The 15,229-nt window shown below is 39.2% G+C and overlaps 1 protein-coding gene across 1 annotated transcript in view; it reads left to right on the top strand.

Moving 5' to 3' along the window:
- Positions 1-15,229, top strand: part of HACD3 (3-hydroxyacyl-CoA dehydratase 3) — a 38,781-nt gene that overhangs the window by 12,029 nt on the left and 11,523 nt on the right. Inside the window, exons 2-6 of the mRNA XM_043555136.1 lie at positions 5,265-5,307; positions 7,207-7,280; positions 8,569-8,733; positions 10,410-10,461; positions 11,712-11,822. Coding sequence (XP_043411071.1) covers positions 5,265-5,307; positions 7,207-7,280; positions 8,569-8,733; positions 10,410-10,461; positions 11,712-11,822 — 445 coding nt within the window. The remainder of the gene's footprint in view (positions 1-5,264; positions 5,308-7,206; positions 7,281-8,568; positions 8,734-10,409; positions 10,462-11,711; positions 11,823-15,229) is intronic.

Below are 15,229 nucleotides of genomic sequence, written 5' to 3'. Positions count from 1 at the left end.
TGCCCGGGTGGCTCAGTTGGTTAAGCGTCTGAGTCTTGAATTGGCTCAGGTCATGATCTCAGGTTCCTGAGTTTGAGCCCCGTGTTGGACTCTGTGTTGTCAGTTGCAGAGCCCACTTCAGATCCTCTGTCTCCCTCTCTCTCTGCCCCTCCCCCACTCACGTACGTGCGTGCGCGCTCGCGCTCCTGCTCTAAATAAAGTTAAAAAAAAATAGTTGCTATGGATTTGAAAGTGAATGATAGAAATAAAAGTGGTGTAATTAGGATTTGAACTCAGGTCCACCTAACTTCAGAGTCACCTTTTACCCTTGTCCCTAACCACTCCTCTTTTCATAAGCAAAAGTACAATTCTTCTCTAGTGAAAGATGGGCTAGGTTGTGCAGATCCTGAGAACAACTAAAAATATTCAGTGAAAATCTTAAAATCATCAAAGAGGTTAGAAATTAAAGTGGGAATTCTGGTAAAGCCGAATATAGAAACTGCTTTGCCCTGAGAACATTTGCTCAACTGAGTACACTTGAACTTTGCCCGACAGAGTGCAGGGAACAGAATAAGACCAAAGCCCATCGAATATGCAATATGTAACAGGAAGCCCTTCTTCGCACAAACTACTTCAGAGGACTATACTCTTAGGGTAGCGATGACCTAGAAGTAAGTCCATCCCATCCCCTCCTCCCCAGATGTCTTAGCACTGAGTAAAGTGGAGGAAAAGGTCCTTGAAGAGTTAAAATCATTAGTTGGCTCTTAAAAGATTATGTAGCTCAAATACACCGTACAGTTTTGGAGATCTAAAAATCCTCAAGTCATGAATTTAGTTTAAAGTGGTCTCAACTGGTAGAGCCCATAGGTGCCTGGCAGAAGCAAATGCAGATCCCTGTGGTATAGCGATGCTGATGTCAGATAAGAATTTTAGACAAAATGTATTTTTAGAGACTGAATGGTCAGTTCATAATGATAGAGGTTTCAGTTCACCAGGAAGGCAAAACAGTATTATATGTAACTAACGTGGCTTCAGTATTATGTAAAGTAACAGAAGTACAAGGACAAATAGACGTTTACAGTAGTGTGATTTCTCAGTAATTGATAGAATAACAAGGTAAAATTCAGTAAGGATATAGATTATGTGAGTAAATAGTTACCAGTAAACCCAGTAGGCATATGTAGAACCCTGTGTCTAACAATTCTAGAACACACGTTCAAGTACACTCAGAACATTTACACGATTTGATTGTATACTGCTTCCTAATGCAAGTCTCCACAAATTTGAGAGGGTTCAAATCACACAGAGAATATCCTCTGACCGCAATGCAGTTGAGGTAGAAATTGATAATAAGATGACTAGAAAATCTCATGTATTTTGGAAATTAAATACTTCTTAGTAACCCACGTATCAAGAAACAGTAATGAATATTAGAAAATATGTTAGACTGAATGATAATGAAAATAATAATTCAAAGCTTGAGAGATGCAACAAAGTAGAGGTTGGCAGGAAATTTATATTCTTTTTTTAAAAAATTGTAGTTGACAGGGGCTTCGCTGAGTGTCTGACTCTTGATTTTAGCTCAGGTCATGATCTCACGGTTCGTAGAATCAGCCCTGCATCGGGCTCTGCACTGACAGCGCAGAGCCTGCTTGGGATTCTCTCTCTCTCTGCCCTGTTCCCCCTCAAAATAAATAAATAAATAAACATTTAAAAAGTTCTTAAATCTTAGCAAAGTATTTTTTTTTTTGGATAAATACCCAGAAGAAGGGTCGCTGGATTATATGGTAGTCCTATTTTAATTTTTTGAGGAAACTCCATACTGTTTTCCATAGTGGCTGACCAATTTACATTCTCACCAACAGTACATGAGGGCTCCCTTTTTTCCACATCCTCACCAAGATTTTTTTTTTTCTTTTGGATAATAGCCATTCTGACAGGTGTGACGTGATAATCTCATTGTACTTTTGATTTGCATTTCCCTGGTGATTAGTCATGTTTAGCATCTTTTCATGTGTCTGTTGGCTATCTGTATGTCTTCTTTGGAAAAATGTCTATTCATATCCTGGGCCCCTTTTTTAAATTGGATTTTGTTTCTGTGTTGAGTTGTATATGAGTTCTTGATGTATTTTGGATATTAATCCCTTATGGGATATATTGCTTACAAATGTTTTCTCCCATTCAGTAAGTTGCCTTTTTGTTTTGTTAATGGTTTCCTTCACTGTGCAAAAGCTTTCTGGTGTGATGTATTTGTTTGTTTTTGCTTTTGCTGTCCTTGCCTGAAGAGACAGATGTAAAAAGTATTTCAAAGGTGAACGTCCAGGAATTTACTGCCTATGTTTTCTTTTAGAAGTTTTATTGTTTCAGGTCTTACATTTAAATCTTTAATCCATTTTGAGTTTATTTTTGTATATGGTATAAGAAAGTGGTCCAGTTTCATTCTTTTACATGTAGCTGTCCAGTTTTCCTGACACCCTTGATTGAAGAGACTGTCCTTTTCTCATTGCATATTCTTGCCTCCTTTGCCATAGATTAATTGACCATGGAAGCTTGGGCTTATTTCTGGGTTTTCTATTCTGTTCCATTGATCTGTGTCTATCTTTGTGCCAGTACTCTACTGTTTGGTTACTATAGCTTTGTAGTATAGTTTGAAATCAGGCAGCATGATGCCTCCTGCTTTCTTCTTCTTTCTCAAAATTGCTTTGGCTATTTGGGGTCTTTTTGTGGCTCTGTACAAATTTTAGGATTATTTATTCTAGTTCTGTGAAAAATGCCATTGGTATTTTGATAGGGATTGCATTTAGTCTGTAGATTGTTATTGGTAGTATGGGCATTTTAATAATATTACTTCTTCCAATCTATGAGCCTGGAATATCTTTCCATTTATTTACATCATCTTTCAATTTTTTTCACCTGTGCCTTACAGTTTTCAGAATCCAGGTCTTTTCCCTCCTTGGTTAAATTTATTCCTAGATATTTTATTCTTTCTGATGCAAGTGTAAATGAAGTTATTTTCTTAATTTCCATTTCTGATAGTCCATTATTAGTGTATAGAAATGCAGCAGATTTCTGTATATTGATTTTGTATCCTGCAACTTGATGGAATTCATTGATTAATTCTAGTGGTTTTTTGGTGGAGTCTTTAGAATTTTCTGTATTTATTAGCTTCATGTTATCTGCAAATAGTGACAATTTTACTTCTTTTTTTTTAAGCAATTTGGATGCCATTTATTTATTTATTTATTTAGTCTGATTTCCAGTACTATGTTAGATAAAAGTGGGGACAGTGGGTGTCCTTGTCTTCGTGATCTTAGAGAAAAGCTTTCAGCTTTTCATCATTGAGTATGACATTAGCTATGAGTTTGTCTTATATGGCCTTTTTTATGTTGAGGTGTATTCCCTCTGTACACTCTTTGTTGAGAGGTTTAATCATAAATGATGATAAATTATATCATTGTATTTATCATTGGATGTTGGATTTTGTCAGATGCTTTTTTTATCTATTGACATGATCATGTATGTGGCTTTTATCCTTCATTCTGTTAATGTGGTGTATCATGTTGATTGATTTTAGTATATGGAAACATCTTTGCATCCCTGGAATCAATCTCAATCATGGTGTATGATCCTTTTAATGTACTGTTGATTTAAGTTTGCTAATATTTTGTTGAAAATTTTTGTTTCTGTATTTATCAGAGATATTGGTCTGTAATTGTGTGTGTGTGTGTGTGTGTGTATAATCTCTTTTCTCTGGTTTTGGTATAATGATAATGCTGGCCTCACAGAATAGGTTTGGAAGCGTTTCTCCTCTCCAAGTTTTTGGAATAGTTTCAGAAAGATAGGTATTAACTCTTCTTTAAATGTTTGATATTTACCTGTGAAGCCATCTGGTCCTGGACTTTTGTTTGTTAGTAGTTTTTTGGCTGCTGATTCAATTTTATTCATTTTTCCTTCCAAGTGATTTAGAGTATAGGAAACATACCCAGTTTGAGCAAGAAGTGATCTCGGTAGGAAATTTACCTCCAGACATTCTAGAACTTTAGATTTAATGAGAACAGCTATATCAAAACCCTGTTTCCGTCACTGAGGGACTATGTCCCTGGAAGTGTAGCCTCTTTTACTGAGGTTTCCTAACTGCCTCTTCCTGTGAAAGAGATCATCTAGATTTTTAGCTCCTTTCCATGAGCATCTCAGCCTGAAGTCTGTACTCCCACTAGGGAGGTTCTTAACATAAAGCTCGGCCCAGTTGCTCGCCCCCACCCACCCCAGCCTTCGTTCTTTCCCTTTTCTTAACACTCTTGGCTGTGAATAGAGCCTGCAGGCTCCCACTCCCCATGAGTATACCCCCTCTCCAACCTTCTCTCTGTCTTGTCGGTTTCCTTCAATGCATGATGGAGTTCTCAGCACAGAGAACTGAGCCTACAGGGGAAAAATTAAATGAATTAGTTATGTCACTGGAAACACGCTGCTCCCTGATTATTAACTTTGAGCTGGGAGGTAGGAGGTGAGTAGTTTCTTATCCATTGATAAAAGAGTTTCACTTTAAGTTATGAAGTTAAAGGCACGTATCAACTTCTGGGAATAAGTGAACAATTTGGAGAATTTAATCTCTTCTAGTGTTGGTTTGGATAGGGGTTAAGAGCATGAGGAGCATGAGGTGAGGGCACTGTACATTTCAATTTGAACCAATCCCCTGTGACTGTCAGCCCTTCTCTCTACTTGTTGGAATTAATTGACTCTTCATGTTGCATTATAGGCCCCACCTTTGGTGAAACTTGCCCCAGCCATTCGATTCTTGAGCTTGCTCTCTTATTAGTGCCCATAATACTCACTGCTTTTTACTACTCTCTTGGTTTTGAGCATATGTTATTTGATACTATTTGATATCTTCTCACAGGAAATGACTCATCTGTCCCACTAGATTCTGTGCCTCCACAGCTCAGGGACTGAGTCTTGGAGATCTGCGTATTCCCTGGAAGCACCTCACGTAGCACCTTGTGCCATTTGCCATTAGCAGAACGAACTGACTCAGTATCTGATAGTTCTGCACAGTGAGAACAGTTTAGGGTTCTTCTTGCAGCAGCCTGCAATCTCAGACGGGTACAGATAGGCACGGAGAAATCCCGTACAGAGCTGTGAATAAACAACTAGATGTATTTTCTGGAGGAGGAGTAGGTAGGAGGTCAAGTCCCTAAGGGGGAAGGATGGAGGGAAGTAAGCCCGGTGTTAATTTCATTTTTCTCCTATTAAAATGCCCTTCTTGCATCCTTGGTCTCTTTTCACAGAATCCTGCCATCAGCATCACTGAAAATGTGCTGCATTTCAAAGGTCAGTATCCGGGCAAATGCTCCCCGCTTTCTACACAGCTACAGAGGCGTGGTGGTGGTTTCTTTTTCTTTTTGTCTATTTGTTTTATTCACTTTCTATTGGTGCTCACCTCTCTGCTGCTCTTGGGGTAAACTAGATCGTTTTGAAATACATGATTGAAAAAGTCAAAGAACTTATTTAAAGTCCCACTTTTCTCTTGGAGAGGCAGTAGATAGAGCAAGAAAGAATCCCGAGTTGGAAATCAGGAGATCTATCTTCTAGTTCTAATCCCGCTATCACCTTGGACAACTTACTGCCTTCTGTGGACCTATAAAATGAAGGTATTTGGTTATAATCTGTGTTTCTCAAACTTTAGGACCTATGGACACCTGAAAATATGTCCTAAGGATCCTCCCAGGCCATAGGCCCCAGTTTGAGAAAACATGTTAAGAATTAAATATGGTCACTTTAAGTGATATTTGGCTCTATTGGAGCTGTGAACATGGCCACAAACACAGCTGCTAAACTTGTATGTCAGTAGTTGATTATAATGTAGCCATCTAGATGATCCAGACTATGATTTTTTTTTAAAGATTATAATCAAAACAAAAAATAGAAATTTTCTGAATATATTTTGCAGCTCCCTGATATGGTACACTCAAAGGCCAGTTTAAGAAACATGGCATTCTGGATGATACCTCGAGCCTTTGCTGCTCTGACAGTCTTTGTTTCTGTGAACTTGCCTCTGTCTCCTTTCTCCTTAGTTCATCAGCAGATATGCTGCTGGGCCTGAGAGGGTAGGTCCAGATTCATTGTCACCCAATGGGATGGGATTCTCCCTGCTCTCTCTTTGTTCTAGTTCTTTGGAATGCCATTACTTAAGAGACTGGGGTTATGGGATATTGACGAGTTTCTGCTTTACTTGAGATTCCATCTACCTTGGTATATTTGCATGAAAGCACAGCCTGGCTTTCGTATCTGCTTTTCAAGATGAGAACACTTGTAGCAGCTCAGATTTTTGGGGTGTTATACGTTTGAGAGAGGAAGTTAAGTGATGAAAGTGTATCTTGCCAGTTGGAGATTATGGACTGCTCAACCTTAAGGAATTTATGGTCCTAGAGAACAGTAGCCACCTGTATATAGCAGATATTAGGCAAGTTGTACCACATGTGGCCAGATGAGGAATGAGAATCCAGGAGGGAACCAAATGATAGACAAGTCAGAGAGTTAGAGAGGAAGGGATGTCTAGCAGTCATTGGCACCTAGGCACGGCACCTGCTTGATTTGGGGAAAGGAGCCATGTCAAAGCACAGGAATGGTGTAATGGGCAACCCAGGGATTTTCATCCCAGATCCATTTATCCTCTCTTAGAAATGAGCCGAGGAAATTATATTTCTCTTTTTCATTCCTTTTGGGATGTGCTAAAGGAGAAGTGAGCGTCTCCTTTTTCTGTCATTGGTAGGGAGATGTTAGATTCAGAGCTTTCTCTGAGACAGTCCAGCACTTCTGTGTTCTCCACACAACTCTCCTTAACTGCAGTCAAGAGAATACGCCCACCTGATATTTCTCTGTTCTGAATTCAGCACCAAAGTAAATGTGAAAGTTAAACTTATATCTATGTGATACCTTTGGCTTTGCTTTCTGTATTGCTTTTCCTGCCTCTTATTTGTACTGGGTATTATCAAGGCCACATTGGAAGATTCAGTAAATATTCTGGAACTGATCATTAGAAGGACATGTGGAGATAAAACTTTTGTCTGGGATTCGGCTTATCTAGCTGTCGAGTAGTTCTGCTCACAAGCCCCTACTCATTTTGGAAGGACCCATTACTATTTGTATACTTCTGAAAGAACTGCACCAAGCTTTTGGATGGCCTTGCTCTGTCTGTTCACATTGTAACCCACATTTCTTTCTTTTTAGCTCAGGGACATGGTGCCAAAGGAGACAATGTCTATGAATTTCACTTGGAGTTCTTAGACCCTGTGAAACCAGAGGTATGTTTTCTCTTTTCTCACTTCCCTTTCCATTTTAGGAAATAAATACTAGTAGTTTAGTAAAACAGGAGGGCAAGGGTTGTGGGGGGAAATAAGATGAAAACCAAAGGAGAATATGGTTCTTTTATTGGGAACTGAGCCCAGATTTTAGCTGCAAAGGAGTAGGAAAGTCAGAGAACCTGAGGTGATTAGCAGTGCAAACAAGTCTCTTCACTTCTTTGAGTTACAATTTCCTCGTGTGTGTTAAATGGATGATTGGACTAAATAATCTTTAGGGTCCTTTCCAGCTCTGATGTTCTGTGGTTTTCAGTGAAGACAGAGGGGTGTGGCGCTCACAGGGAGCAGAGTTACGTAAGCTAGGTAAAGCCCACGCCAGGGGCTTACTTTCATGTGACTTTGCCACAGGGGCAGTAGAAATCCAAAAAGGTGGAGGCAGCTGACTTTCAGAAAGAATGCTGGAAGTATAATTGAAGTTTCCTTTCTCTCAGAACTCGAGGAAGTTTTTCTGACAGGAAGAGAGAGAATCTCACAGATGGTGTATTGAAGTTTCTGGAATTACTCTCTTATCTCTGGGGGCCTGAGCATATTGATCTCTCTGTGCAGGAGGGGTCCCTTGTTTTGGTTGTTTTAATAGCCAGCAATAGTGTAAGGGATAGAGAACCTGTCATAGGTCTTGCCTTGGAGGTAAGGAAGGAAGAGGCTATGTGGAGGAATAATGAACTGGAACAGCCTCTCAGAATTTGAGTTTTGTTGGGAAGATGCCCTAGGCTGGCCCTTGTGATAGAGTTGTCATTATCCACTAAGTATCCACTAAGTATCCACTAAGTTCCAGTCTTGAGTAGACCTTTCTAAAAAACAAGGGCTCGCTAGGCCAGGGATTGTTGACCACTTGAATTCAGTCATCTTCATGGGAGAGAAATGTGGACAGTGAGGATGCACTGAGAGAGTGATTGGAAGTCATGCCTTGCATGATACAGGTCTGGCAGGAGGTTTGCCTGGTTTCCTCCAGGAAAACCGGAACTATATGCCTTTCTCACCCTGATTTCCTCTGAAGTCATTTGCTGAAGGAATCAAAGAAACAGAGCGCCATTCTTAGCAGTTCTTGGCTATCCCAGCCCTTGGTCCAGATGTTCTCCTTGCATCACGGCTTGTAGGAATGGAGGAGGAAGGGGAGTGAGCATATATTGTGAGCTTCTCTGCGCAGCTACACTGGCTTGGTGCACTTGTCGCAGGAGGAGTGAGGGATGGGAAGGCAAGGTCACTCTCACATTCTCACTTTCTCTTCTAGCCGGTTTACAAACTGACCCAAAGGCAGGTAAACATTACAGTACAGAAGAAAGTAAGTCACTGGTGGGAGAGACTCACCAAGCAGGAGAAGCGCCCACTGTTTTTGGCCCCCGACTTTGATCGCTGGCTGGATGAGTCTGATGCGGAAATGGAGCTCAGAGCCAAGGTCAGTGAGGACCTGGATCCTAGTAAAGATCTAGACAAATCATAAAGAACATAAGTTATTTGGGCTACCTCAGATACCTATTTGGTAGGTATCTTTATCTATCTGATAGAATAAAGACAAATTCAGTTAAAGACACAAATTCAGTTAAAGACCTGGAAACATGGTTTTATAGAAGTACTGGACATGTATTTTGTATTTTGTCTCTCAACTGGGGTGTGTCGAATGTTTTTCTTATGATTAGATGGGGTGATGGGTTTGGGGGGAGGAAGACCACAGAGGTTTAATTCTTACTGTGTCGTATCAAGGGCACATACTATCAGCATGACTTATCACTGTTGATATTGATCTTGGTCATCTGGCTGAGGTAACATTTGTCAGATTTCTCCACTGTAATGTTACTCCCCCACCTTTCTTTACTTTGTACTTTTTGTTTAAATTAAAAAAATATTTTTCAATGTTTATTTTCTTTTGAGAGAGACAGAGCGTGAGCAGGGGAGGGGCAGAGAGAGAGGGAGACACAGAATCTGAAGGAGGCTCCAGGCTCTGAGCTGCCCGGCTCAAACCCACAGACCGCGAGATCATGACCTGAGCCAATGTCGGACACTTAAACCGACTGAACCACCCAGGCGCCCCTACTGTGTACTTTTTGGATGGAAGTCACTATGCATAGCCCTTGCCAAAGGAGTGAAGAGTGATGCTTTCCAACTTTAGGGTAGAGTGTCTATGTACTTTATTTGGAATTTTTCCACATGGGAGATTTATCTCCTCTTCCATTTATTTATTCAATAATTTGTTTATATCAGTATGGACTGATGAATATTTTATATTTGGGTTATAACCCAGTACTATATTATTTATTTTGTTGTTTGTGTTGTTCCAGCTTTGGCTATTGGAAGCTTTTTCAGTTGACTCTTGTGTCTCTTTGACAAAGCTCCATCACTGTGGGGTGCTTTTTTTTTTTTTTTTTTGACATTCTTAATTTCTAGCACTATAAGCTGCTCCAGGCTTATCTTGTATATTCCCTGCTCCAGCCCTAGAGTCAGCCATTCTTCAAGGAGCTCTGTTCTTTTTATTGAAGGATAATAGTGGAAACCAAGATCTGGGCTCTAGATATTGCTTCTAGGCCCTCTCAGGTAACAGAATGAGCAACTAACTATATGCGTGCATGGAAATCCTACCTATATTTATAAATATTTCTGTACGTATCTATCTATATATTTACCAGATGTGGGTTCTTACTGATGTTGGCGACATGATTTTAGCTTCTGGAAAAATTGTACTAAAAATCTGGAAGTCTCAGAAACAACAACAACAACAACAACCAAAACTGCTGTCTATTTACTGCCTTAAAATTCTGTTTAGTTCCTACGACCATGACACATCTTCTGGGTGTCTTTTCCAGCTCCATGATTCTAAGACTATCCACTTTGTAGTTTGGAAGCCAGCTGATTGGTTTAATTCTGTGAGCATTGGAAGGGCATTCTATGATGCTAGCACTACCTAGTAGGAGGAGTCAGGCTTTCTGGCACCATTAGCTAGGCCGTTTGCCCCAGTGAAATATGAACACAATTGGAGGAACTGGCTTTGAGGGAGTCAGATCACTTATCCTGCATGTGGACTTTTGCAAGCATCTGGGAATCCTAACCTGTGTTCTTGGAAATCTGTCCAAATTCTAGGAAGAAGAACGCCTAAATAAACTAAGAATTGAAAGCCAAGGGTCCCCTGAAAGTAAGTTGCCCCCACGGCCGTGGGAGTTACCAGTTAACTAATGATAGAGTTGGGGGTATGGAGGGGTGCGAACAACTGAGCCACCTAGATGCTCCCTGATGAAATGAATTCTTTAGGATGGGGAAGTATAATACATTTTTGTAGTTTTGAAGAAAAAAGTGTAGTTACATGTTGCGAAAAGTCTGACTCTTTCGGCTTCTCAGGACTGGGTTGCGTTTAATTGAGCACACTATTTAGTGTGATTATTTGAGCATCAGCCAAGGGTTATATGCAGAATATCTGTAGCCTAGGAATAAATATGTAGCAGGAAAATTTGAACTCCATAGCTCTTCTCTTGAGAACTGTCCCATTTCCTGTGTCCTACCCCTTTGACTCAACCGTGACTCTAAGCTCCTTACTCCTTCCTTAACTCTGTAATTGGCTGTGTCTTCATGAGCCTTAGGCTGCAAACAAAATTAATGTTCCTTATCCTCCTGCATCTCAGTCTGTAATTTTCCTTCTTTGGTTATATCCTCATCCTACCCATCTTCCAAAGCCCAGAGCAGGCATCGTCTCATCTATGCAGACTGCCTGATTCTGACTTCCCCAGCCTAATGTCATTTTCTCACCTCGAAATTGTCACAAGACATTACCTATTACTCTTTATTTTGTATTACAGCTTTCAGATTATAAGTTCTTTGAGGGCAACATCAAGTCTTAACATCTTTGAATCCCAGTAGTGCCCCTCAGTACCTTGCATGTTGGAGGTGTTCAGTTAATACTTGGTTGAATGAATATATGATCAAATGTCAGAATTCTTTTTTTCATTGTGTTCCTATTTCTTTGAGCTACTTTGACCTGCATGGCCTTAAAAAAATTCCAGGAAGAAGAAGCTATAGATAATATAAAAATGGTAAGAGCAGGAGCTGAGTATAGCTTTATTTACCTTCTTTAATGCCCTCTAAGGTGGTCATTCTTTGCCAGAAGTAATTTGTCTTTATTCTCCTTGGACTTATGTCTGTGTACTTACCCTTCAAGGCTATGAGGGGAAAGACTGCTAAAAACATACCTTGGAGTGCAATGTTCATAATTTTACCCATTTCTCTGTGGGACTAGGAGCCCAGGCTGGCACAGATCTGGGCCAGATATCTTTTTGGGAGCTTAGGGCACCCAGTGGGAAAGTGGGGAGAGGTCACCCAGGTATGCCCCCCATACTCCCTCCTGCTGCACCTACCCCTTGTAACAGTTTACTGTCTTGTTTTGTTTTTCAGCTCTTACAAGCTTGAAGAAAGGATACCTGTTCATGTATAATCTTGTGCAGTTCTTGGGATTCTCCTGGATCTTTGTCAACATGACTGTGAGGTTCTTTATTTTGGGAAAAGGCAAGCACAAAATTTCAACATTAGTTTTCTGTTTTCAGTAGTTTGACCTACTACTCACCAAAGGTACTAATAATACCCTGCCTCTGGTGTTAATAATAACCCCCCATGTTTGTGTAGCACACGTGCCTTCCATTCTACTTTCATGTCTCTTATTTCCCTTGACCTTGTGAAACAAGCAGACTGGAGATTGTGTGCACTTAACATGTGCAGAAACAGGCTTAGAAATGGTCCCCATTCACACAGCTGGCCGGAGGCACATCTTGGGCTAGCATTCCTTTCTCTGTTCACTATATGACAGTTCATTTATAACCAAATAGACTTATGTGGTAATTTCAGTGACAAAGTTATGCAAGTCCTATTCCAAAATTGAATGAAAGGACTATCATAAAGATGTTAGTTCTTGATGAATTAATTTATATGTTTAACAGAATTCTGGCAAAAGTAAAGACAATGGAAAGTTTTTGAGAATGTGATCTAAAGTATTCTAAACTTATATTATGAACAATAAATAGGTAATAAAATTTGGAGGAAGAAAGGATAATGGGAGAGTACTTTCTCTGCCTGACAGGAGAGAATAATTAACATAGCAATTATTAAAAAAATAGAATAATCAGTAGAGCAGATTAGGTGGTCCAGAAATAGCTCTTACATTATAATATATGTATGTATGTATATGTACACACACACACACACACACACACATATAAATTATATAAATATTATAAAAAAGAAATAATGAATCAATGGAAGGGGAAATATTACCCAATACTTTTTTACTGGATGGGAATTCTAATAATATTTCCAGGGACAATTGGTTAGGTTTGGATACATGAGGCAGGCAAGAAATCTCTTTGACTCTTTTCCTTACATTGTATACAAAAATAAATTCCCCCAAAGGATTTGAGTCATGTATCAAAAATTTAAAACATAACAGAAGATATAAGTTAATGTTTATAACCGTCTCATGTGGAAGGTTAGTACTTTCCAAGGTTAAAAGTGTTAGCGGAAATCATGAAGAATAAGGTCAATATATTTGACTAAGTAAAATACCTAAATTCCTGTGTATCTAAAAATACCCCAGCTAAAACAACACTAAAGATTAAAAGCCTATTGAGGCTAGTAGCATGGGGATGAAGGGTTGGTGGAAAATTGCAACAAATACCAGCAAGGGTTGATTACCTATAAGGAATATGTTACAGATTGATCCAAAAATGTGACAACTTCATCCAATAGATAAATAAACAGAAGTCATGTGCAGGCAGTTCATAAAAGGAAGTAAAGCCAATTTAATGTACAGAAAATGTTTAACTCAATGATGAAGGAAATAAAAATAAGATTTTTATCAGTTTTTCAAAGTTAAAAAAGATACCTAATTCAAGAGGACATATGCTAAAATACACAGTAGTGGCTACTGGGAGGGTACATAAATATGACTCCTTGGAAAATCATTCAGCAAAGCATATCAGGAACCTTAACTGTTCATATCCTTAACCCTGGTTATTTCACTTCTGGGAATATGTTCCAAAGAAATCATTGAAACTACAAAAACAGCTTTTTCAAAAAGATATACATTATGGCATTACTTTTATTAGTGACAAGTTAGAAACTACCTAGATGTCCATCAACAAGGGATTACTTTAGAATACTTACTCAGTGGAATGATGAGAAGCAGATATAAAATATTCAAGGAGTTTGTAGTGACATGGAGAAATATGATAGGCTAAGAAAGTAAAATATAAAGTTGTTCTTCCAGCTTCATCACATCTGCATAAAAAGCGGAAACAACTGAACCAATATGTGCAAAACGATCGGAAGGAAATGCACCATTTCAGATGGTTTGGATGTGGATAATTTAGACATTTTCCCTTATTTTATAAAATAAAAATGAGGACAAATATAAGTATAATGGAATATATAAACTCTGTTTTAAAAGAGGAAAAAAAAAATCCTATAGTCTGTTTAATTTTCAGTCCTAAATTTTCCAATCTGAGGTTGGTAGTACGTGACCTGCAGTTAGCTCAAGAGTCATTTGAAGGAAGCGCATGTTGTTTTTCCAGCCTTCTCAACACCTTAGAATTCTGCAAAGCACAGTGGCAGGAAAAACTTCCCAGCTGCCTAGTGTCTTACAGCCCCAGGTGATCAGAGGTCTACAGATGAGTTACTTAAAAAAAAGAAGGCAAGTCTCAGACCTGTAGTTTTTATTTCTCTGGGTTTATCACAAGGTCCACGGAATGAACAGGGACATGCAAATACATAAATAATTTAACATAGTTAGATGGATTCTCCACGTTCCCGTGCAAGCCTGCTGGCCATCAAGTGATCTAGTCCAGAAGCTCCTAAGTTATTTGGGTCATGTGTTTAAGCTGCTTGGATTTGTAATTTCTATTTTGGCGCTCAACCCCTTCCTAACCCCCTTCTGGAATGGATCTGCTGGTTTAATTCTTCCCTTATCAGTCCTCAAAAACGTAGTAAGGACTTGGGGCCTGGCACTCAATTTGCCCTTAACACTTTTCTCCTTTTGAACAAAGGGTGTTGGGAAATAGCAAATACCACACATATACTTAAGCACGTATTTCCCAAACTTCTTATGCTAAGGAAACAGAAGCAAATTCTTGGGCTTATGTAGAAACCCTTGTTTGAGTTTATCTAGCTCCCTGTTAAGGAATGCTTTTTTTTTTTTTAAATGTTTATTCATTTTTGTGAGAGAGAGAGAGAGGAAGACACAGAATCCAAAGCAGGCTCCAGGCTGTGAGCTGTCAGCACAGAACCCGACACGGGGCTTGAACCCACAAATGGCAAGATCGTAACCTGAGCCAAAGTCAGATGCTTAACTGACTGAGCCACCCAGGCACCCCAAAGGAATACTTTTTTTTCTTAGTAAAATTAATTTTTTTCTAGCTATAAAAAGGTGTTATAGAAAAATCAGAAAATAAAGACTTAAGACATTCTCCTATAATCCCATCTATGACAGCAACAGATTCTTGGCATCCTGATGTATATTTTTCCAACCCACAAAATTTCCTTAGGAGTAATTCCTGATATGGAATTGCAAGATTAATGGCAAATTGTTTTAAGGATTTTCACGTATACTGTGCAGATAGAGTATACTATATTATACTACCACTATTTAAATCTGTATCTCATTAACAGATGAGTGCCTTTTGCTACTTAAAACAATTTTTTTTTTTTTCAAATCATCAAAGTAAGTGTGCTGATTGAAGCAAATTTGGAAAGTGAGGGAAACCAGGTGGAGGTGTGGGGGAAAAGAAAGGAAGGTGAATAAGCCATTGTCCATCACTTTAATATATCCATACATTTCCTTTTAGTTGTTCTCCTACAGTTAAAAATTTTAGGGCATCTGGGTGGCTCAGTCCGTTGGTTGGGCTGCCAACACTTAATTGTGGCTC

This window comes from Prionailurus bengalensis, chromosome B3, assembly GCF_016509475.1.
Source record: "Prionailurus bengalensis isolate Pbe53 chromosome B3, Fcat_Pben_1.1_paternal_pri, whole genome shotgun sequence".
NCBI lineage: Eukaryota > Metazoa > Chordata > Mammalia > Carnivora > Felidae > Prionailurus > Prionailurus bengalensis.
The sequence above is the reverse complement of the archived record's forward strand: the minus strand, read 5'-3'. Positions and strand labels throughout refer to the sequence as shown.